General features: G+C 45.6%; 1 protein-coding gene across 2 annotated transcripts; it reads right to left on the bottom strand.

The window, feature by feature from the left end:
• Positions 1–3037: 3037 nt before the first annotated feature.
• Dctn6 (dynactin subunit 6) lies at positions 3038–23155 on the bottom strand. Of its 2 annotated transcripts, XM_055593407.1 has the most exons (8): positions 23058–23155; positions 17656–17720; positions 9839–9944; positions 8252–8340; positions 6154–6201; positions 5080–5222; positions 4721–4821; positions 3416–3492 (listed from the first exon to the last, which is right to left on the bottom strand). In XM_055593407.1, the coding sequence occupies exons 1-7, from the start codon at positions 23078–23080 to the stop codon at positions 4744–4746; spliced, it is 552 nt and encodes a 183-aa protein (XP_055449382.1). In that variant the 5' UTR covers positions 23081–23155; the 3' UTR covers positions 3416–3492; positions 4721–4743. The 2 variants fall into 2 exon arrangements, with proteins under 2 accessions (XP_055449381.1, XP_055449382.1); XM_055593406.1 differs by lacking the exon at positions 4721–4821 and having other exon boundaries at positions 3038–3492; positions 23058–23150.
• Between the last annotated feature and the right edge of the window lie 1139 nt (positions 23156–24294).

The following is a 24294-nucleotide window of genomic DNA, read 5'->3' as shown; positions in this document are numbered from 1 at the left end:
GCTGAGAGACCAGCCCCAAAGCAGCAGCCCAGCCACACAGCTTCCGGCTCCTTAGAGGCTGGGCAATAACAGCAAACACACTGTTTGAAGGTGCTGCTTGGGGGGAAAACTTACCCTACGGCACAGGCAACTGGCAGTGTGTACATAGGATGTGCAGTATAAACAGTTCCCAGGCTTGACTCTTCCACTGGTGAAATCCATCCCCCTGCCTCAAGAGCTAGTGCCAACGGCATCAAGGTGCAGGGCCAGAAACAGTTTCTTTCTTCTCTGCCTGGCCAGGGCACGCTGGCTTATTCTGCCACAGAGTTTACTGCCTAGGATAAGCGTGGTGACTCTGGGCTGGTGGGAGCATGCCACAAGAAAGCTGGTAGCCTCACTACAGAGGGAGGAAGGCAACATAACGTCTGGGCTTTGGTTCTCCATCTTGCAGGGGGCAAACGCTACTTTACCAGAATATTCAGAGACGTGGAAAACTTAAAGGCCCAAGGGCAAACACACAGAAACTAAATTCGAATGAGATAAATATATAAGCCAGAGAGCACCTTTGAAGCTTTTATAGGTAGACTGGACTCGCGGTTCCCGGCCAGAGCTCCTCCTTTGTCTGGAATGAGGTTCACGGCTATGCCTGAAACTAGAAAGTGGTCCAGTTAAGCCTGCAATTAATGTTTTTTAAAAAAGTAGCTACATTTGAGGTACGTTCTTTTTATCTCAAGCCACAGCTGGTCCTTTTGAAATGAGAGAACTTTAGCCACAGAACAGCTTACAGCTCCTGGATTCCAGAGCCACACATAACACTGTACATTCGCCGTGATACTCGTTTCTCTAACGTCTGTTTTGGTAAACTCTCTGTTCACGTTTTCTGCTCTCGGATGAGTTACTCTTCCTTCATCATCTACAGAGTGAGTGAGAAATGCCAAGGGTCTTCTCATTACCTTTCCCCCAGGGCCTTGTGCTACATGCTCCGGCCTCACGTGACTTCATTAGGTTGTGCTCTCTGGGGCTTTTGTTGGCAGACCCTTAGGTAGAGTCTGGTCTCACCACTGCCCTCACAGGCTGACAGTTCAGAGCACAGCAGAACCTGCCCAAGAGCATCTCGTAGCCAGCGTAGAGGTCCCAGGTAGCAGTGTTTAACAGCGCTGGGGATGGAAAGCTGCACTCACACATCTGCGGAGTGTTCCACCTCCAAGCCTCAGCTTCAGCTCTGGTTTTACTCTTTGAGACAAGGTCTCACTAAGTTGACCAGGCTGGCCCAGAACTCAGGATATAGGCCAGGCAGACCTGGAACTCTCCATCTTCCCACTCAGGGGCCAGAACAGCTGAGATGACCGGCTGTACCATCTGGCTCAATTCTGTAATTTCTGATGCTTTACTGAGAGAATTTCTACGACTAACAGAATTCTGACTTCATCATCAGGGGTTACAAAGGGACTGACAGCTATAAAAAAAAATAAAAATAAAAAAAAGAAACGAAAAACACCAGCACTCTGTTCCGTAACTCTGTTCAGCCCGCTACAGCTGAGTGCTCTGGCCCAAGTCAAGCTTATTCTAAAATTAAATCTCTTCACCAGTTTCAGAAATATAGAAACACAGTCTAGGTCCTAGTCACAAAAAATGAAGTACCGAGACACTAGTATTTTACCATCTTATATTTATCTTAAAACTTAGTATCTTGGTACTAATGTCTACTCATTCACAAGCTGAAAAGTTGTGTTCTAGGAATGGTACGTACTATTGTACCGGATTATTAAGATATGAGGGGCTGAAGGTGTGGCTCAGTAGTAGAATGTGCTCGACACATATGAGGCACTGAAAGAAGTGAGATCACAATGTAATCCTTGCTGGGCAGCGGTGGCACGCTTGTAATGCCAGTACTTGGGCGGCAGAGGCAGGTGGATCTCTGTGAGTTTGAGGCCAGCCTGGTCTACAAAGAAAGTCCAGGACAGCCAGGGCTACACAGAGGAACCCTGCCTCAAACAAAACAAAACAACCAACCAAACACAATGCAGCCCTTCATTTTTTATTCTCTGTATAATCAGATAAATGACATTCTATATACTTACTAGTAAGTGATTAGTACTAGTGCAAATAACTTCGTAAATATTTCAAAGTATTTTAGTGTTTCTCTCACACATTACCTGTGTGCATGTGTCTCTCAAGGTGGAGCACGTGGGGGATGAGAGGACACCTGATGGGAGTCAGCTCTCTCCTGCCGGGCGAGTTCCGGGGACAGAACTCAGGCCAGCAGGCTTGGTGGCAGGTGCCTTTGGCTCTTCCACACTGAGCAGTCTCTCCAGCCCCTAGTCGTAGATTTATTGTTATCCTCAGACACTTAGGAAGACACTAAGCGAAGTGGTCACTTACTGGCTGTGTTAGCCAGAGACCATTTCTTCTGGCTCTACTTGAGGCCTCTCTTCCTGAAGGAACACATACATATACCGTTTTTTAAAGCAGACTACACTCAGTGGCTGCTGAAAGCTCACCTGCATTTTCAGTGTGAGCCAGCCTTTAACCGTGGAGCCATCTTCTGGCCCTCACATGTATTACCACTTCATTCACTTTTTGTGTGTGTTTTGCCTACGCATTATGTACGTGCCCCGCTTGCATGCCTGGTGCCCTCGGAGGTTAGAAGAGGGTATCAGATGCCCTGGAACTGGAGTTGCAGATGACTGTGAACCATCAAGTGGGTGCTGGGAATCCAACTCGGGTCCTCTGGAAGAGCAACCACTGAACCATCTCTCTAGCCCCTCACCATCATTTTTATTTAAACAGCTATCAATACACAAGAGGCAAAGGTAAAAACCTCACTGTGAAGTCCCATAAATATTAATAATAAAAATTGAGGGGCTGGAGAGATGACTCAGAGGTTAAGAGCACTGTCTGCTCTTCCAGAGTTCCTGAGTTCAATTCCCGGCAACCACATGGTGGCTCCCAACCATCTATAATGAGATCTGGTGCCCTCTTCTGGCGAGCAGGTGTACATGCAGGCAGAATATTGTATACATAATAAATAAATAAATCTTAAAAACTGAGGCAGCTATTTGGGAAGATTAATGCAAGTAGTCAAACTTTTATTTAGTTATTATGGTACATGGTTACATTAGAATATAAACATAATAATATGAACATAATATCACAGGTAGTCTTTTACGTAATAGATGCCTCGCTAATATTTTGTATGATAAAAGATAACCTGAGTCTATAAGTTACCAGAACAAGGACAGGGAATCAATACACTCCATATAAATTACAAAGGTAGTTACAAGGGGACCCACCTGTATCCGTAACTCAGTAAAGTCAACATGATGCTAACATCCGTAACCCAATAAAGTCAATATGATGCTAACGCACTGAGTCCTTCAGAAGCTGGCAGAGATGGCTCACTCTCCTCACAACTTAATTCTTAACTGGAGTTGAGCCACCTTTCATTGTCTTCTTCAGGTGATGGTAATTGGGCAAGATTTTCATCAAGAAATCCAGCTGCAGCGTCTGGGGCTGAAAAGATGAGAGAGTGAAGATGGACAAAAAGCAAGGCCAACAATACCAGCTAGAAATGATCTGAGTTCATGGAATTCAACATGCTTTTCACTGATTTACTCTTCCTTAGCTGTGTGCTGTCTTAAATCTACTTTTGTATTAAATCTATTACTACAGGCCATGCAGGAAGCCCGAGAAGAAATAAAGGCAGACGATTTCACATAGAAAAACATACAGAAGGCCATTTCTGAATTTGCTTGGATTTTTATCCTGGCTTCTCAGCATGGATGTGCCTCCCACACCCCTGTGCTGCCTCTGGCTGAGCTTTACTTTCCATAGAGCAAAGCTCCCTAACACTGTCCATCTCCTGACGGCAACTCACTTGAGGGACGTGTGAACAGCAAGGACTCCACCCTAGACAGTGTCAGAGCCTGAGGGACCTGTCTTAGTAAAGATGGGTGACGTCTGGGAGACAGCAGCACACCTCTGATGTGTGCAAGACTTCTGATGCTCTTATTCACTTCCTCCTAGTTTCCTTTCTCCAATTCTAGCTTTATTTTCCCCCTTTAATCACTTTTGTTACTACACAGAAAGATAATAAAAAAGCTAAATTCCCTTTCAGTCTATAGAATTCTTTCTCATAATAGTAACAACAATGCTAAGACTACAAAAGAGGAGTAACCCATGGGGTGAGGAGGAGCTCAGTTGGGTATAGGGTATGTCTTAGCATGCGTGAAACCTTGGGTTTGCTTCTCAGCACCACACAATCAGGCATAGTGAAGTGCACCAGTAATCCCAGCCCCAGGAAGCTGGAGCCAGAAGGACAGAAGTTCAAGGTCATCCTTGGCTATAAGTTCCAGACTAGCAGGGATGACATTAAATACTGAGAAGTGGAGTAATCTAGAAAGAACTGGTTTGAATTTATGATAAAAATATGGTGAAGAAAGGTCAAGTATCTGATGTCTTGGTGATATTTTTTTTGTAGGAGAGGGTAAGGAAGCTCAAGCAATCTATACTGACTGTGCCACAACATGAGCTTCAAAACTCCAGTCTGAATGTCTCATGTCTAAGGGGCGCTGAGAGGCTTGAGCCTTTCATCCCCTGGTCCAGCATCATTCTCAATCTGAGTTATTAGGAAGGGATGATTTCCTGTAAGTCTGAGAAATACCTACACATACTTCCCTTATTCATAAGCTGTGTTCATAATCAAGCTATGGCACTTTCATAAACTAAGTTAGAAACTCACTGTGGCATTTGTGGGGTCATTCCTCATCTTGAAGAGTTATGTTTTGGAAGTGAATCAGTGAATTCATATTTTGGTGAGAGGTTCAATGGTGTATCAGATAACTGTACAAACACAGTGATTATATATACACATTGATTTTAATCTAAAGATCACGATTGAATTTCAAATAAATCCAAATTTGGGGAATGTTTCTCCGATGTTTTATTCAGTTTCCTTTGGGGATGGAACCCAGGGCCTCGTATGCTAATCATACCACTGAGCCACACCCCCCGGCCGCTAACCACTTGCTGCCCATTGAGGTAGTCATGTGGGACTTGGGGAAAGTTAGTGGTCCTAGAAAAACTCCTTTGAAAGAGGACCTGTGGCCGCTCCGTCTGCACCCGTCGCAGGCAGTCTGCACCGTAGATCACTGTGTTCTCAGGGATGGCTTCAAAAGTGTTCAGGTTGCAGCACGCCCCGATGATGCAGCCACTGGTCAAGATGACGTTTCTGCCTACATATGCTGCAGGGAAGACAGAATTACCACTTAAGACACCAAGTGGGCACTGGCGTTTTTCATCGTGTTTATGTTCCTCCTGAGATTTGGGTATACAAACGCAATTGGCCTTAAGAAGAGACTGGGAGGAAACGCCTCAGTACGGTGACTGTACAGACAGCACAGGAGCAGGCAGTAAGTGCGGGTGGATTTGTTGAGGCCCTGCCCTGCTCATAGGCTGTGTGGCACCGAGCATGTGAGTGACATCTCTGGAAGGGGTCTACCATACTTCTCTTTAATGGGCGTTCAGTGCCACGAGCATGCCTGACACTCAGAAACACAGGAAAGGCCAATGACGATGACAGCAGCTGGCAACGAAAACTAAAAACCATGAAGCAAATCAACAGAAGGTATACTTTAGTTATTTAGAGAAAGCAGCGTTCTCCTCCATGCCAGTCCGATTCAAGAAAGACAAAGCAGTGTTCTAGAGAAGTGTCCGCTCTGAACTGTGGGCTCGGGCTGTGGGAGCTGGGGCCTCACACAATGCCCTGCCTGGCTCTAATTTGATAAGCAGATGACACTGGTCTCTGATTGGCTAGGGTAAGGCAGTTCTGAAATTAAAGAAAGCAATTCCTGGTGAGGCTGCCACTTGTCGCTTTCATTGCACAAGAATGCTCTTCGGCAACAGCGCTGCCAGCACATTTCACAGAAGCCTGTCTCAGGCCTTTCACTGGCCCTGTAACCCAGCCCCAGCTTAGCTGCACACAGCTGGCTTTTTAAGTTAATGTAGTTGGCCACATTATCAGATAACCACATAACTAGGTTAGGGTCCGCTGAGGCAAGGAATTAACCTGACAGTGACTCTGGCCCAATCCAAGAATGCCACCTTGCTCGTACTTAGGCCGTTTCCCAGGACACTACAAAGAGAAAGGACAATAAAACTCTGGACACAGCTTACCTTTTGACTCAATGACATTATTATCTCCCATTTTCATGGCTTGGGAATCTGTGAGGTTGAGTTAAGTAAATGCTTTTTCCCATGCATACAGAATGTCCTCCGTGCACCGGACACAGGTGACAAGGGCTGCACAGACTCAGCCCTGCCAGGATTCTTTGTTAGGGCCGACCTACGGCAAGGACTTAGTTCTTCAACTGAAATATCTCCACTCAAATAAATGGCCCAAATGCCTTTAAACACTTCATTACATTTACTTATTTATTGTGCATGTGTGTCTGCACATTCCTGCGCGCCAAGAGTGTGTGTATGCGTTGAGATCAGAGGACAAATAGAGGGATTCAGTTCTCCCCTTCTGTGTGGGACTGGGGGACTGAACTCAGGCAGTTGGGCTTCGTGGAAGTGCTTTCAGTGGCTGAGCCATTCTGCCGCTCTTGCTTCACACAGAAGCTAGAATTAGCTTCTCAGTGTCAATGCCCTCAACCATGGTTTCCTGTCAACAGGGCTACAGCCCTAGTAAGTAAAAGACTTTCAAAGTGCTAAAGTGTGCACGTACGCGTGCATGTGCGTTAGGGTCAGTATTTACCTTAGCCAGTGACTTGCCAGAACAGGAGGGACATCTTCGTTTTCTGTGGTGACAGGAATCAAACACATGCTAGCCATGTGCTCTGTATTATAGCCCCAATCCCAGAAAGAACAGCTCTGTCTCTCTATCTCCTCCCTCTCCCATTCCTCTTTCCTAGAAAAATTCTTTCTTCTTTTTTGTTTTTTGAGACAGGATTTCTCAGGGTAGCTCTGGCTATCCTGGACTTGAGTTGTAGACCAGGCTGTCCTCAAACTCAGAGAGATCTGCAAAGTTAACTTTTATTTGTCTGACCTAACTGTCAGCTTGGAGGCTTACTACCTTCATCTGCTAACTGAGGCCTAGTCCTGGAAGCTTCTAATCTCCGCACAATCTAATCTAAGGCCTAGAATGTTTCAGCTTCTAGGACTTACTGCTAAATAAGCTCACCCTTTCTAGTTCTTTTTGAACTCTGGCTGGCTGGTTCAAATCAGATGCTCTGGCCAAACTCCTCTCCAAGCTGACTGACACATATGGCTTCTCTCAGTTTCTCACTGAATTGCTCTGCTTGGCCTTAAACTAACTCTAGCAATCTGTTCTAATCTTCTGATTCCTTCTCATTCTCTGACTCATCCTATCTTCACAATCTGTCTCTGTAAAACTGTCCTGGTAAAACGATACAACTGAACTGCCATGAACTCAACTCTACTGCCCTGCCTCTCAACTCACTGACTCAACCAAACTGACTGAACAGAACTCAGAGATCTGCATGTCTCTGTCTCCTAAGTGCTGGGATTAAAGACATGCACCACAACACCTAGACCTAAACTTCTCTTTACCTGAACTTGCTTTATACCAGGCTGGCCTTGAACTTAGAGATGTACTTGCCTCTGTCTCATTTGTATCCCAGACAGACCACATAGAGCTAGAAAGTCTTTGGATGTGATCTCTTGCCAGAGCAACTATGTTCTAAACTAAAATTCCTTTATAGAGATTCACCTGCCTCTGCTTTCAAAGGGCTGGGACTAAAGACACATACCACCATGACCAGCCTGAAGATTTCTTTTAAAAAAATCTAGAGATACAGACAGTTGTGAGCAATCATGTGGTTGCTGGAAACTGAACCTGGGTCCTTTGAAAGAGCAGCCAGTGTTCTTAACCTCTCTCTCTCCAGTCCTCAGAAAAAACTTTTTCCTTCCTTCCTTCTTTTTTTTTTTTCTTTCAAGACAGGGTTTCTCCATGTAGCCTTGGCTGTCTTGGACTCACTTTGTAGACCAGGCTGGATCTTTGAACTCAAAGATCTGCTTGGCTTGCTTGACTCTGCCTCCCTGAGTGCTGGGATTACAGGTGTGTGCCACCATGCCCAGCTCAGAAAAGATTTCTTAATATACTGCAATGGATCTGTTTAAAGAGCTCGCTGGCCTAGTCTATATATATTTTAAATATATGGGATTGATAAGGTATATCAATTTCTACACAGGGAGAGATCTGGGCACCAAAATCTGTGGACGATTTGAGGCACATTACTGCAAAGGATACGACAGCCAACTTCAAACACATTATTGGTGCCAATAATCATAGGTTTGGGTTCTGGATCTTCAGTGTCTGGGATGATATTATCCGGATGACTATAAAGAGAAGAGACAAATCACCAAAAGCCAGTGACACAGTAAGCAGAATCTGAATCCTCTGTCTTAATTTTACCTGCACCAAGTTTAACCTGCACAGCTACACCTAGTTTCTGAGCCAGGCGAAATACTTCTCCCCTGTGCCAGGGAAGGCTAGGTGCTAAGCTGAACAGAACCACTGAAATGTAAGAAGCCCCAGGTTTAAAAACAGCCCCAGAAGAGGGTGCCACAATAAATAAATTAATTAATAAATTAAAAAGAAAAAAGAAGAGGAAGAGGGTGTCAACCTTCAATCCCGGCACGAGGAAGGCAGAACTCTGTGAGTTCAGAACGGCCTGGTCCATAGAGTAAGTTCCAGGACAGCCAGGACTACAGAGACAGCCTAGCTCAAAAAAAAAAAAAAAAGGGGGGGGGGGTGTTGTCACATCCCTTGGAGCTGCAGTCACTGTGGGTGTGAGCGCTCCATGTGAGTGAAGACAACTCAAGTATTTTGAAAGAACAGCAAGTGGTCTTAACTAGTGAGCCATTTCTCTAGCCTTCCTTTATTTCTTAAATTTTAAGTTTAAGGACCTTCTTTAGGACATTGTAAAACAAAGAAGACTCAAAATCATGCCTACTTTGAAATTTTTCCATTCATAATAGCCATTTAAAACTGTGGAATGTGAACAGATATCCACGTGAAACCATTATTTTGCGACTGGGGTAGTTTGTGAATGATGTGGACAGCACAGCTTTATCTGGCAGCTGACCTCTGCAGAACAGGCTGCTGTGAATGACCTCATAACCCAGGTGCCCAGTAAAGAGAATATTAACACTGAAAAAGGAAAAAAGAAATGGCTTGACACCGTAAGAAGCTCCCACACATCCTGTGTGAGTGTCAGACAAGTCAGCCTTTTTATCACAGCTGAATATTTTCCCACACAAATTCCTTACATTGTTGCTACAAATTAGGTGAAAGCTTAAATTTCTTGCCCAAATTTTATCTAGAAAAGCTTATACATACTCTGTGACATATTGTGGGCATTATAGCCCGGTTTGCAAAGACACACATTAGCTAACATTTTATCACATTTTTATCTTTAAAGTTTATGAATTGTTCCAAGGACCCCACACTTTGCGACTAGAATGCTGGGTACTACCCACGTGGAACATGGGAAAATAGAGTTAAATTCACATGTGGACATCAAGAGAGATCAAACCAAAAACTGTCTTCAGTGTGGTAGGCTCAACACGAGGCTACTGGATGGGGTCAGAAAACCATTACAGGTCCAGGAGACCACCAGACCCGGGGCTGGGGGCTCTGGTTTTCCCAGTGTTTTTTGGTCTGGTTTCTGGGTCCCTTGTATGTTTAAGCTGAAAGAACCTTAAACACTCTTCTCCAGCTCTGAAAGAGTGCACTTTCTTGAGCTACGCTGTAAAGGGCTCCTGTACAGGTGACACTGTTGGAAACTCTTCCCTGTGGCGGTCAGTTCGGGGCACCTGTAAGAGCCTTACTCACGCATTTATGATGAGGGCCTGCTCTTCTATAAGGTTACCTTCACCAATAATTATCGGCCCAGCCTCCGCAATAATCCGTGCTTTAGGGTGGATCACTGTCCTAGGGCCTGTGAACAGAGCCAGTGAGAAGAAATTTCAGTGTAGGTTACATGTCCAGCAGGAGGATGGGAGGTGATGGAGATGGGTGAGGCTTCTGGGAGGAACACTTTCCAAGTCTGTGCCAGGCACCATGTTCAGTACCGTAAAGTACTATCTCTGGCTGCAAAACAGCAGTCAGCGCCAAATCTAGAGCCAAGGTAAGGGAGGGAGCACACGCAGCAGAGCCAGACAGCTCAGCCTTTTCCAGCCTCCTGTGACCCCAACAGGACAGGCAGGTGACGAGAGCAGCAGTCCTGCAGGACTCCGGGAAGAGCCAGACACGGTGACGCTGGAGACAGTGTGTGGCACATGGACAGTGAAAAAACTAACTCCTGTCCTTTCTTTCAGAACGCAGTGCTTCCATCTTTCACCACATGACTAGGAGGACGCACGGGTGGACAGAAGTCAGGAAACACACGGTCCACCTTCAGGCACTCCTTGTCACCTGAGTTCAGGCATGCACACTGGAAGCAGGCAGGGCTGGATATGACAGTTCCAGTACTGAAGAGGAGGGAGGCAAGAGGAGCCAAGTGTGAATGCTGGGCCAGCAGACTGAGGCTGGGGGACCCGAGACACGGCAGGCTCACTCTAAGAGCACCCAGAGGACACCTTGTGAGAGCTGGGTGGAAGACCCTGATCCCGCTCTGCAGCGAGGGGCACATGCACACACTTATCTGCCATTGATAGGGAAAGCGTGTCTTCCTTCGGCCTCACACCCACTGACTCTTAGCTCAGCAGCGAAGCTACTTTTCCTTCTGTTTTTGTTTTGTTTCTTATCCTTGGCTGGCAGACTCTGCCCAGCCTCCTGAATGCTGGATTACTCAACGCTATTTCTACTTATACACAGTGACAACAAGTAACTGAAACAGGAAGGTGGACAGGAGGATCAAGGGGCAAAGGTGACACTTCCCAGGATTCTGTGGTATAAACAGCTAATTTTACAAAAAGTTACTATCGGCAAGACACAACACTATGTTGCGGGGCAACAAAAAAAATTAGCAGATATTGGGCCAGGAGAGTGGCTCAGTTGGTGAGCACGTGTGTAGGTAGTATGTACAAAGCCCTGGGTGGGATCCCCAACACCGAAATCTCTTACACACATGCACATAGCCCAAGCACAAGAACACAGGCTATTTTTGCCCCTTTGGGTTTATCTTGAAAACTAGGATTACTTACTTCACCAACTCCCAAATCTAGAGAATAGATACAAAGGCCTTCCTGATGACCAGAGCTCAAAGGGGACCTCAGTGCAGATCTCTCTCTCTCTCTCTCTCACACACACACACACACACACATACACACACACACACACACAGAGTTACGGGGATTGATAAAGAGGTCAGGGGCCCAAAACAGGACACAGAGTCCGAAGGCAGACAGTCTAGAATGAAATAGCACAAGTAGCCTTGATAATCCCCTGACACCATTGGCTACTAATTAAATTCCCAAATGAAGTCTGCTATTCAGGATAGAAGATGGAGTTGCTGCGATCCCTGGGAAAAAGTCTCAAGGTGACCACGAATGCTTTCTTTTTCTTATGTGTATGTGTGTATCTCTTCAGGTACATATGCACACACACACTTATAAAAATAGATAAACTTACTTATTAAATAGACGATCATTACCAAAAACTAAAATAAAGCAAGCACAAAGTGAAGGGGCCGTCTGAGTCCCACTCCTTCCTGCTTGACTGTCTAAAGTGCAGGGGAAGCTCGCGCAGACTGAACACTTGAGACCTGTAGATACCAGTACACATAAAACCACTAGGAAGCTCAAAATAAGGAAAACTTGGAGAAAAGCACTCTCACAGGGCCTAATACACTACCTTTTCCTCAGAGCAGTCACTTAGGCATGACAGTCTCCAGGTGCTCAACAATGTTGTCACACATGCTAGATTCTTCTGAAATAACAAGCTCTACATCTCCCAGTGGAATGAGCCAATGGAAAGCTATAGCTCACACAATATGGACTTCTATTTTGATTCAAAATGGTCCAAATAAAGGGCCATGGTCTATTTTAGGTTCTCCCAGCCTGTACCCACCCTTGTCTAGAAAGTCTAGGCTCTGGGATCTATCACCTACAGGCTATGTGTGTGCTTCTGCTCTCTCAAGGGCCCATTTTCCCAGCTATAAAACGACAGGCTCCTTAACACCCTACCCCACTGGAGGGAAATGTGGGTTACAAGAAACAGTGTCTGAAAGGGTTATCACAGGATCTGGCCTAGAGCTCTTAAGGTAAGATTCAGGGGCTGATAAGACAGCCTAGAAAGTGAAGCCTAGTGACCTGAATTTTATCCCACAAACCCCATGCTGGAATCCACTCATTAGGGCTGTCCTCTGTCCACACACTTGTATGCACTCAATAAACACAGTAAAACATTAAAAACGAGGAGCTCAGTGTTTGCCACACAGAGCTAAGAACTTCTGAAAACAGCAAAATGGCTAATTTAGGCCTCAGGACAGACCAGGGCCTGCTTTTCTCCTTTCCTCAAGTATCATGGTAACAGCTTTTAACCACAGGAGAGACTTCTGGTTAGTAGAGGATTGAGTAGGACATGAGCTTGAGGATCCTGACAGGTTCAGATCTCTGGTTAGTGACGGGGAAGCAGCCAGGGGCACTAGGCCTCCTGCTGACCCTCAAGCCAGAATGCAGCTGTGATGAGCAGAACTTGGGAGAAGACATCTGAGGATTTTTTTTTTTTTTTCTCCCAAGACAAGGTTTCTCTGCGTAGCTCTGGCTGTCCTGGACTCACTCTGTAGCCCAGGCTGGCCTCAAACTCACAGAGCTCCCCCTGCCTCTGCCTCCCTGAGCGCTGGGATATAGAAGTGCTCCACTGTGTCCAGGTCTGAGGAGGTGTTATGAAGACTAGGGCCCACTGGCACCGGGGTCTGTCTTTTTAAACATTCTTCTAATGTGTGCCTCTGAAAATAAATGACACTGCTATTTCTTCCTTTCAAAAATAGATGACACAGGGCTGAGACAGCTCATTCGGGATCCCTGGAGCTACTTGCTGAGTGCTACAGGGACAGGAAAGGTGGATGCCTGAGAGGAATACCCGAGCTTGTCCCTGTCCCTGACAGGCACAAACACACACACACATACCATAAAATGCAGCTTGGCATGGCGGTGCCACCTGCAATCCTAACACTTAAGTGGGAGCAGGAAGATCTGAAGTTCAAGGCCATCCTGGACTTCACCAACAAGCTGGAGGCCAGCCTGGGATACTCTATAGACTTTCTCAAAAAACCAAAAACAAAACAAGCAAAATAAATGAAGTTATTATGTATGTAACAAAACCAAGTAAGAACAGTTTTTGTTTTGTTTTGTTTTGAGACAGTTTCACTGTGTAAGTCAACCAGACTGACCTCGAACTCAAGAGATCCGTCTGTCTCTGACTCTCCAGAGCACTGACATTAAAGGCGTGCGTCACCTCTCCTGGCGTCTAAGCAGTTTAAGCTGGTGTTTTATTGTTGTCATTATTATTTGTTAATCATTAGTTACTATAGGTAACTGAAAAACACCTGGTTATAAATCTCTGGGACTTTCCCATGGAGTTAACTCAGCAGCTTAGGTGAGGTCTTTGATTGTGACACTACTGCCACCTGCTGGCATCCCGGCTCAACTGCAGCGGGGGCCGAAATAACCTGTGGGAAACCAATCTGCTTTGAATTGAGAGATGAAAGCAAATATTGGAGGCAGCAGTAAGTGGAACACTCCCTCGAGGCTAGCATACAGCACATGTGATAGCTAAGAGTGTGGTTTGGAGAACAGAAAAGAGGCACAGCTGTCTGCAGTTTCACACTGCAGGCCTGGGAGCAGAGGGCTGGCAGTCCAGGCAGCCTTAGTGACAGCATGCTGGCAGGCAGACAGACAGGCAGTCTCCAGGTTTTCCGGTGTGCCACAAACACTTTTACCTTGACTTGGTCTGGTTTAGAGCCACGTTAAAGACTCTTGAAGTTAAGACGCTTAAAAAAAGAAAGTCACCATGGAGAGTCCCTTTTCCCATTTCCCTCCATTTCGGACCTTCTTGGCGCTGCCCCTGGCACAGCAGTTTGTGTATTTTCTTACTGACTGTGCTGAAAGCCTCTCTGGCTTATCTCCTTGTTTGGACAAATGTGTCTGGAGTCGGAGCTGCACTAACTGGCGGATGAATTATTTTTCTAAACGGCTGGCTGGGCTTCCAGAGCCCGGCCAGGAAGACATTCCTGCATTCTGTCTCCTTTTCCCTCATTTGGTAAAGGGCACCCTTCACCTTTGCCAGACTGCAATCTCTGGGTACATTTTCATATATCAATAAGTAAATTTTAAGTAAATCCAAGCTCTTTCGTTTGGAAATTCAACAACTCCCTGAGCGCTGCTTTGCATTCTGAGAAAGAGTCCAGCAGGGAGGATTTGGCAAGCTTTGCTGCAGAGCATGCTTAAGGGAGACAGGGTCCCACTGTGCCCAGTCTGCTCCTCTCATGCCCACAGCAGGGGGCCGCCCTCACAAGCACATGGACTAGGACTATGCTGGCCCTCCTCCCAGGCTAGTCAGCTATCAAAAGGAGGAGTGACAGTAATGAATTTGTAGCAGTCTAATGAAAAACAAGTTTGATGCTGTGAAAATTAGCGGGGCTCTTAGTTCTGAACACATTCCAAGGCAGGAAGGGGAAGGAAGGGCTTCCCCAGAGCTGTAAGCCAGAGCCCTCATGACAAGGGCTGGACTTCTACAATCCAGCCCCCACCTGCGCAACCCCCTCTCTGTCATACTCCCAACCACATACACCCATTTTGAGAGACTGTGCTGTAGGCAGCTCTGACATACACACACCTGGCTTCACAGTTGTAATGAATTTCACCGATACAGCAAATATCTAGAAATCACAGATCTGATTTAAGGTTCCCATAACCTGAAACAGAGCAAAAGAGAAATCTGCCTTCTTCAAACTACTAAGTGTTAAAAGACGGGCAGTCCACGCACGCAGCACCCCACACGAGATCCGTTCACGGATCTCAAACTCTCCAGTAAGCAGTGTATAAGGTGACAACTGCCAACTGCAGAGAACAAAGTTTTCCATCAGTTACTGCAGGAGCCTGAGCAAAATCAACAGGACACTTGAAAAGGAAAACCAAACCTGGTCGGAAAGCTGGAACCAGGTAGCTCTGCTTCGGTTAAATTGTATAATTGTGCCTTGCAGGAGGGCTTGAATCTGAGGTGTTATTTCAGAAAAATGACTAGCTGGCTGGAGATATTTTAAGCTATATGCAACAATGACAGAATTAATTATCTAAGCCCAAACTCTGGAAAAACCCCTTACTTCTATACACAATTAAAGAAACACGAGGCTTGAGCACAGGGTTGGGGAGAGATAAATACTCAAAGATGAGATAAAAACTATGGGAGACACAATGCTGTATCATCACTCCCTGCATCTTTTCCTTGCTTTAGAAATGGAATTGTTTCTAAAATAAATGCAAGCATGTTCCGTGCATGCTTAGAATGTCTGATATCAAGCACCACTATGTATGTAGATAATACATACACACATGTAATATATATAAAACAATTCACTTTGTTGATAAACAGCAAATCGTTTCTAGCTTTTTTCCTTAAGAATTTTTTTAAATCACTTCTGAAGAAATAGGTGTGAACATGATCAAAATACGTTCTAGGAAATTCTCAAAGGATTAATAAAACTATTACTTTTTTAACCACTTCTTGAGGCTAGTTGTGCTAACACACACCTATAATCTAGCACTTAGGAGCTAGGAGTTACATAGTGAGACTGTATCAAAAATTCTTATGCGGTAACCTACCACAAAAAAATCTGTAATGACATATCATTTACATGCTTAATATTCTAACTGTATACTATCAGCTGGTGGTCAAATGCCAGCCTGAGAGTGTATCTGGGGGCTGGAGATGGCTCAGTGATTAAGAGCACCGGCTGTTCTTCCGAGACTCTGGTTCAATTCCCAGCACCCACATGGCAGCTCAAAGCTGTCTAAAACTCCAGTTACAGGGGAGCTGATACCCTCCTCTCGCCTCAGCCAGGACTGTGCACTTACGGAATGCATACCATATACACATGCAGGCAAAACACACATACGTATAAAATGATGAAATAAATCTTTGCTTTCATAATTCCAACATTTAGGAAAAAGACAAGAAAGCCAGAGGAACATGAAGGCTGGGTGCTAGGTCTAGACACTAGAGCCCAAAGCTACACAGGAGCCGCTGTGGGCTGTGAGTGTGAAAAGTCCATGCACACTCACTGGAAGCACAGTTTTGGAAGGTTGCAGAATCTTTTAGAAGTGAACCCTTGATGGTTCTAGCCCAGCTCCACTTCCTGCCCGTTCTGCCTCCTGAGTGAGGATAAACAATGTGGCAGCTCTCTCACCCTCGGGCCTTGTCAGCTGTAATGGACTGAATCCTGTCTTAAACTATGGGCCCATCATAGCCATCCTTTCCTTTCTATTTTGGAAGTTTCTGTAAGTTCAAGGCGATGCCAAGTATGTATCTGTGTATTCATGCTACGGATATGTCTATCCTACCTATATATGTATTACACAGCACATATCATAAGCTGATTGTTTCAAATGAGAAGGAGGAAATGCAAGGGAAGTTCTCCATAGTGAGCTATGTACATTACTTTAGTCTGACTTGTCTTCTCATTACAGAACACCTTGTGAGCTACTGAGTTCTTCCCGAGTCATGACGAGAGCCATAGACACTGAAACAGGTAGTGAGTAAACATGGCTGAAGAGTCTCAGTGGGTCACAGCTCACACTTTCTCCTCACAGGAAGTTTGCACTGAAGACAAAGTTAAGAGCACTGAAAACAATAATTTTTCAAATTCTGTCAGCTTAAAATCTGTCAACAGGTCATGTTTTTGTTTTGTTTTGTTTTCAGAGCTGAGGACTGAACCCAGAGCAAGCACTCTAACACTGAGAAACCGCTGGCCTGTGGGAACAGAAGTGCTACTGTGGCCATGCGGGTGACAGGCAGCTGTAGCGAAGGAGGATCGCCCATTAGTTAAATCTGCAGGGGCAGAGTCCAGAAAACAGATTTTACAAAAGGAACTGGTAGTTCCTGTGGCACTGGGGACTCAGCCACACCTGTCAGTTACCTGCCATGTGTTGGCTTGTTTGTTTGGTCTTGGAGATGAGACTTCTGGCAAGGCGCTATATCGTGAGAGCTAATGGTACTGACAGCAAACCTTTTTGAAATGTCACCTCACATTCCTCTCTGCATGTGATGGAAATACTGCCGTCCAGTGTCACTCTCCTCTCCTTGTAGCAGAACCCTGACTTCATTTGGGGGCCAGTGTAGCCGCTGCCGCATCAGTGTCCTAGTCATGACACAGGTGGGAGAAAAGTTGTGAGGAGCTTTCAGGACAGATCTTTAAAATGAGCTGACTCGACGGGCCAAGAAGGGAGGTGGTGGCTGATGCCTTTATTCCCAGCACTCGGGAGATAGAGCCAGGCTTTATATCTTTGTGTTCGAGGCCAACATGGTGTACAAGGACAGCCCGGACCACAAAGAACAGCCGGGATCAGACTGTAAAGTGATTAAATAAAAAAGAACAGAAAAACAAACAAGATAAAATTGCAAGCCTCAGTGAAACACAGAAGACAGGACATAAAGGTGAAGCACGAAAATAGATTCACACACATCTCAAGAAACATTAGTTTTCTTACCTATGGTTACGTCTCCTCTGATCTCACTCTCTACACATACAACTGCTCCAGGAGCAATCTTCACGCTGTAAGAAGACAAAGGTAACACTGACCCTGAGTGAGATTTAAAATATGGAGGGCAGCTGAGACAGCGGCACTGCGTAAGCCTGATGAGCTGAGTTAGCGTCTCATAAAATTAAACAGTTAAATATATTGTTGCAGAAGGAATCTGGAGCCAGCTCAGTGGGGTAGGGAGCTGATTAAGGCACTTGCTGCCGAGTCTGACGACCCGAATCCGACGACCCGAATCCCATCCCTAGGTCCCACACGGTGGAAAGGAAGAACGACTCCCTAAGTTGTCCTCTGACCGCCGCCGCATGTGCACTGTCAAGTGTGTATATTCCCATCATACTCACACAGCAGAGGACAAATACATGTGTACTAGTTACTGTTCTGTTGTGGAAATAAAACACCTTGACCAGAGCAATTTATGGAAGGAAAAATTTATTGTGGCTTAAGATTCCAGAGGGATGAGAGTCTACCACAGTGGAGGCAGGCAGCAGCTGGTAGCAAAGCAGCAAAACAGGAAACTGAGACACATCTTGAAACACACACACACACCCCCCTCCTGCATGCAAGCAAACGGAAATGTCGAGAGCCTTTGAACTCTCAAAGCCCTCCAGGGACACGCTTCCTACAAGGTCTCCTCCTAAACCTTTCTAAACCACTATCAACTGTGGTCTAAGTATTCAAACACATGAGCCTATAGGAGACAGTGTTATTTAAACCACCAAAAAAAAAAAAAAAAAAAAAAAAAATTAAAAATGTTTTTAATTAAGCTGTGTTGACTCTGTAGTTAAGAAAAAAGTAATTCGTGGAGGGGCTGGAGAGCTGGCTGAGAGCTTAAGAACAATGCCTGTTCTTTCAAAGGTCCTGAGTTCAATTCCCAGCAACCACATGGTTGTTTACAATCATCTATAGTGAGATCTAGTGTTCTCTTCTGGTGAGCAGGCAGAATGCTGTATAAATAATAAACAAATAAATCTTTAAAAAAATTCATGGCCTCTGAAAGACTCTACTGATTGAGGTATGTATAGAAGCAGAGGCTGAGACTCATAGCCAAATTTTGAGCAGAGGGCATGGAATTTTATGAAAGAAGAGAGAGATAGAAAGAACTGGAGGGGACAGGCGTTCTAAAAGGAGACCAACAGAGCCAAAAAACAAAACAAAACAAAACAAAAACTGAGTCCTGGGGGCCCTGCAGAGACTGACCAACGACCATGCATGGAGCGGACCTAAAACCCTGGCTCAGATGTAGCCCATAGACTCAGTTTCCAAGTGGGGTCCCTAGAAAGGGGAGCAGGGCTTTCTCTGGCATGAACTCAATGACAGGCTCTCTGATCACTTCCCCCTGAGGGATGCAGCCTTACCAGGCCACAGAGGAAGACAACACAACCAGTCCTGATGAGACCTGGTAGGCTAGGATCAAAGAGAACAGGTGGAAGACCTCCCTTTTCAGTGGACTAGGGGAGGGGTATAGGGGGAGAAGAGGGAAGGTGGGATTGGGAGGAGACAAAGGAGGGGGCCATAGCCGGGATACAAATTGAATAAATTGTAATAAATAATAATAATTTTTTTAAAAAGATTTAAAAAAAAGCAGACAATCAAACATATATTGCTTTAAAAATAAAATAAAATAAAACAAAATTCATGGAAAAAATGGAAAGTCAATGGTAAGAGGGCTTAAGGTATTATGGGCTTCTTAAGTGGCACATGGTCCATTAAGCCAAAATCAGATATACTTTAAATGCTTAAAAATAAAACAAAACAAAACAAAAAAACCAACTTTGAATTTGTTGGGTTTTTTTTTTTTTTTTTTTTGGTTGTTGTTGTTTTGTTTTTTTCCGAGACAGGGTTTCTCTTTGTAGCCTTGGCTGTCCTGCTGTCCTAGACTCAATTTGTAGAACAGGCTGGATTTGAACTCACAGAGATCCACCTTTCTCTGCCTCCCCAAATGCTGGGGTTAAAGGTGTGCCCCATCATGCCTGGCTTAGATCTTTCTTTGAATTTAGTACCAGCATTGTCTCTAAAAGGCAAGAAGGTAAAAACCACCTAGATGTCCATCAGCAGGAGACTGGTTAAAAAGTTATGTGTGGACTAATACACAGTTGTCAAAAAAAGCAATTCTTTATACAAAGATGTTGACCTGGTAATATACATGTGTGATCCCAGAAGAGGGGAGAGGCAGGAGGATTGTGAATTCAAAGCCATCCTGATCTACACAGTGGAAGAAATGAAGGGAGAAAGGAAGTGAGGGAGGGAGGCAGGCAGGGAGGAAAGAAAAAACACTGTAAGAACGTTTGGACACAGATCTATGATGTTCTTTTACTGTCTCTGGGATGGCAGACAGAAACTGATAAAGGCTGCCTGCATGGAGACATATTGTTAATAACCTTGACAGCCAAAACCTGGAAAGGGAGGGAAGATACAGCCATCACCTTCACTGGAATAGTTGTCAAAAGCAACTGAAAATATTCTTATGTATCTAAGTGGCTTTCTTAAATGGCTCAGGTCTACCTGACTGTCGATGGCACTGCCCACAGTGGGCCGGGTCCTCTCTTATCAATCATGAATCAATACGCTCTCAAAGACCTGGACAATCTTAAATTGGGCAACAATCCAACTGAGGCAAACTGACAACTAAACACTAATTGGGCCCAGATGCTGCGGGAGCCACAGGTGCAAACATGGCCAAGTCCAAAAACCACACCACACACAACCAGTCCTGCAAATGGCATCAAGAAAGCTCGGTCACAAAGATACAATTTTCTTAAGGGAGTCGACCTCAAGTTCCTGAGGAACATGCGCTTTGCCAAGCACAACAAGAAAGGCCTGAAGACGATGCAGGCAAACAACACAAAGGCATGAGTGCACACGCAGAGGCCATCAAGGCCCCTGTGAAGCCACGGCCGTTAAGTGCATGATGCCCCAGCCGCAAACTCATCCGTCTGGCTTTCATCATTTACCCCAAGCTTGGGAAGCAGATTAGAAGCTACATGGCCAAGGTCTGTAATCTCTGCCAACCAAAGCCCAGGTTCAAACCAAGGCAGAGGCCGCAGCTCCAGCTAAGGCAGGCTTTAGCCCCAGCACAGGCTCCCAAAGGTGCCCAGGCCCCTGTGAAGGCCCCATAGGAAAGACTTCTGGCAATGTGAAGACAGATGGACTGGTGTGACACACCCACCTAATACTCTTTACAGATGAACAGTTTCCTATGCTGTTTTTACAAATAAACCCAAGGCAAGGTCTGTTAAAAACAAACAAACAAACAAACAAACAGGGGGCTGGAGAGATGGCTCAGTGATTAAGAGTTCTGTCTGCCCTTCCAAAGGACCCAGGTTCAAGTCCCAGCACCCACATGGCAGCTCTCAACTGTCTGTAATGCCCATTCTAAGGGATCTGACACCTTCACACTAATGCACATAAAATAAAGTTAAATAAATAAAAATATTAAAAAGCAAACAAAACAAACAACTAAATGGGACACTAACCCTAGAATTTCTGTAATGATCAAATGAAAATGCATACCAGAAATTTCTCGAAGCAAAGTTCATTCCTGGGGCATCACTGTTCTGCCATCACTATTTTCAGTTGTTAGCTTAAAGTAGCCCACAAATACCCTGCCTCTCTAGTTCTTTGTCCTGTGATAACTGAATGGCTCTCTTTGGTTACCCCACCATTATCTATTTATTATTTGGTCTGAGTTTTTGTTGTTGTTTGTTTTGAGACAGAGTCTCTCTATGCAGCCCTAACTGCACAGGAACTCTCTATGTAAAGCAGGCTGGCTTCAGATTAGAACTTAGATTTGTAAATCCACCTGCCTCTACCTCCCGAGTGCTGGGATTAAAGGTGTGTGCTAGCATACCTAGTCCACCACTTTTAAGTGTCACATATTAGATGCTTTTCATTTAAAGTGGTCTTTGTGTTAAAATATAGCATTCTCTTAACTCTGGTCAAATAAGCTAGTCTCTATAATTCTGCCTTAACCCTGACCAGGGTTTTACTATGTTGGCCTGGAGCTGGCTATGTAGACCAGGCTGCCTCTCAAGAGCTGAGATTAAAGTCATTCGACACCATGCCTAGCTTCCATAAATGCTCTCATTTTACCTTTAATTTCCTCTCACAACTTGCCTCCTTTAAGTTTTTCACAAAGTAAGCATTATGAGTAGCTAAGGGTAGAAGAGATCCCAAAGCGTGCCGTATTTAACGCCCTGAAGAGAAACCCAGGTACTGGCTATGTCAAGCAACACACTTCTCAGGGAGGCAAAACGTAATTATTAATATAGTTACTACTAGGCCAGCTGGTTTTACTAGTAAACATGCTTACCAACATCCCCCCTGGACCCACTGCACCCTGTAACGGTGGTGGGGGGCAATGGGAAGCAGGCAGCTGGGAGTTGGGAGATCCAGACCTAGCAAATGACGGGCCAGCCTCCTCCTTTGAAGGCTGTGTGTATGTATGCTGTCGTGCAAGGGATACTTATGGCAGATCTGTTTCTCTTTAGCTTATGAAAAAGGTGACAGGTCGCCTGTGCAAACAGAGGAAAAACCTAAATTTTAATTTTTGGGATTGGCTACAACATGGGGTTTGTTAAGTCAGCAGAAGAGCCGGAGAGATGGCTCAGAAGTTAAGAGCGACCGCTGCTCTTCCGGAGTTTTGGTTCTCAGAATCCATGTCAGGTAGCTCACAATCTCCTGTAACTCCAGCTCCAGGGGGGATCCCATGCTCTACACCTACACGCACATACCTCCACACAGACACATGCATACACATATCGCAAAAAAACAAAAAAAAAAAAATTCTAGGTTCAGTGGCTCAAGACATTAATTCCAGCACAAAGGAGGCAGAAGCAAATGACTCCCTTTGAGTTCGAAGTCTGCTACAGAGGGTGCTCCACACCGCTGCTGTTGCAAACGGCCCCGCATGCTTCTCTGTTATCCACGCAGTCTCTTCCCACCAGCGGTCCCCATCCCTGAAGACCGTGGCAGAAGCGGCCATAGCCCCTGGCCCCGGGCTCTCAGGCGCTGGGCTGCAGGGTGACAGCTCCAGTGACTTCTTCCAGGCCTCCCTCGTCCTGAGGAGGCTAGGCCGACGGTGCAGCCACCGCTGGCCGGCGTCTTGCCCGCGCAGTGCCCACAGCCGCCCCGAGTCCCCCGCGGCCCCAACAGGGAGTCTGCGCAGGCGTGCTGGGGTGTGTTGGGGGGGGGGGGACTGTCACGGAACAAACCCTCCCGCCCTCACCCCCGGGGTGGGATTCTGGAACCATCCACCTAAACACGGTCTCAGTCTCCCCACCCTGCGACCAGAGACAGGTTCTGCCCCTGCGGAGAGTGGACAGCTGGCGTTAGCCGAGCAGCACACGCACCTCTTTTGAGTCTTCTCCGCCATTGTCAGGCCCGGGTCTCGGAAAGAGCCGAGATCGACCCCGCTGCCTGGCTGGAGCGATGATCTCTACGTGCGATTGCAGAGCCTGGCACGGCCGCGAGGGGCGGGGCCGGAGAGACCTGGCAGGCTCGCGCTTGCGCACCGCAGCTGATTGCCCCCCCACCTCTGGTCGGTTTGATTGTTTCCGTCCTACAGATGAAATTCACTTACAGATCCTGCGGGACTGCCTCACGGGAAATCGTTTTTCCAAGGCTAACCTAACCCCAGCTGCCCTGTCCCTTATCGTTAGTTCGCTCTGCCTTTAACATCAAGAATCACCTTCCCTAGCCTCTCCCCCCGAGGCTTTTCTTGTCAAAATCTCTTTTGAACCTCAAAATCGGTTTTTAAACTTCTCATTCCGTGTATGTGTGTGTGTGTGTGTGTGTGTGTGTGTGTGTGTGTATGTATTATGTACTTTTTTTTTTTTTTTTTCTGAGGCATGGTCATCTCATGCTTTTTCTCACGTTTTGAGGAAACCAAGCTGTCTTTTCATCTCCAACAACTGCTATTCCCCCAACTCCTGGCATTCTTCTATTCCTTTAAGTCCCATACGGTATAGTCAGGATTCATTCTGAGAAACAGAAGAAGCAGAAGATATGATTCACGAGGGTTTTGCAAAGAACTGGTTTGTTTGGGATCTGCTGTGCAAGATTAAAACCTGTAGATAATGCTGTTTTTTGTTTGTTTGTTTGTTTTTGTTTTTGTTTTTTTAATTGAGTCCAAGCTGCTGCCCAGAGGAATTTCTTTTCTTTTTGGGGTGGTGGTGGTTCAGGGCTGCCTGAAAACTTTAAACTGACTGCATCAGGCCCACTCAGGTTATCTGGTAGAATCTGTTTTCTTAAAGATAACTAGGCAATAGGAGGGTGGGGGGAGATGTTGGCTCTGTTGGTACAGTGCTTGCTCAGCATGCGTGAAGCCCTGAATTCATTCTGTAGAGTCACGTAACACTGGCAGAGCATATCCATAAACCAAACCCAGGTAGGATCACAAGTTCAAGGTCATGAGTTACGTAGTTGCTCCTGCCATTTTGTTGACTTTTATTTGTTTGTTTGCTTGTTTCAATTTTTGGTTTTTCCAGGCAGGATTTTTCTGTGTAGCCCTGGCTGTCCTGGACTCGATTTGTAAACCAGGCTGGCCTCTAACTCCCAGAGATCCTCCTGCCTCTGCCTCTCAAGCAC

The sequence above is a fragment of the Psammomys obesus genome, unplaced genomic scaffold, assembly GCF_907164565.1.
Source record: "Psammomys obesus unplaced genomic scaffold, mPsaObe1.curated_primary_1811, whole genome shotgun sequence".
Lineage (NCBI taxonomy): Eukaryota > Metazoa > Chordata > Mammalia > Rodentia > Muridae > Psammomys > Psammomys obesus.
Note: the sequence above shows the minus strand (reverse complement) of the source record. Positions and strands in the feature narration are given on the sequence as shown.

Coding starts and splice junctions, on each gene's coding strand:
- Dctn6 (XM_055593406.1), bottom strand. CDS start 23,080: ATGGCGGAGAAGACTCAAAAGAG. Junction 9,945..17,655: donor CAGAGGAGACGTAACCATAG/GTAAGAAAACTA, acceptor CTCTGTTCACAG/GCCCTAGGACAGTGATCCAC. Junction 8,341..9,838: donor CAGGCCCTCATCATAAATGC/GTGAGTAAGGCT, acceptor TTCTCTTTATAG/TCATCCGGATAATATCATCC.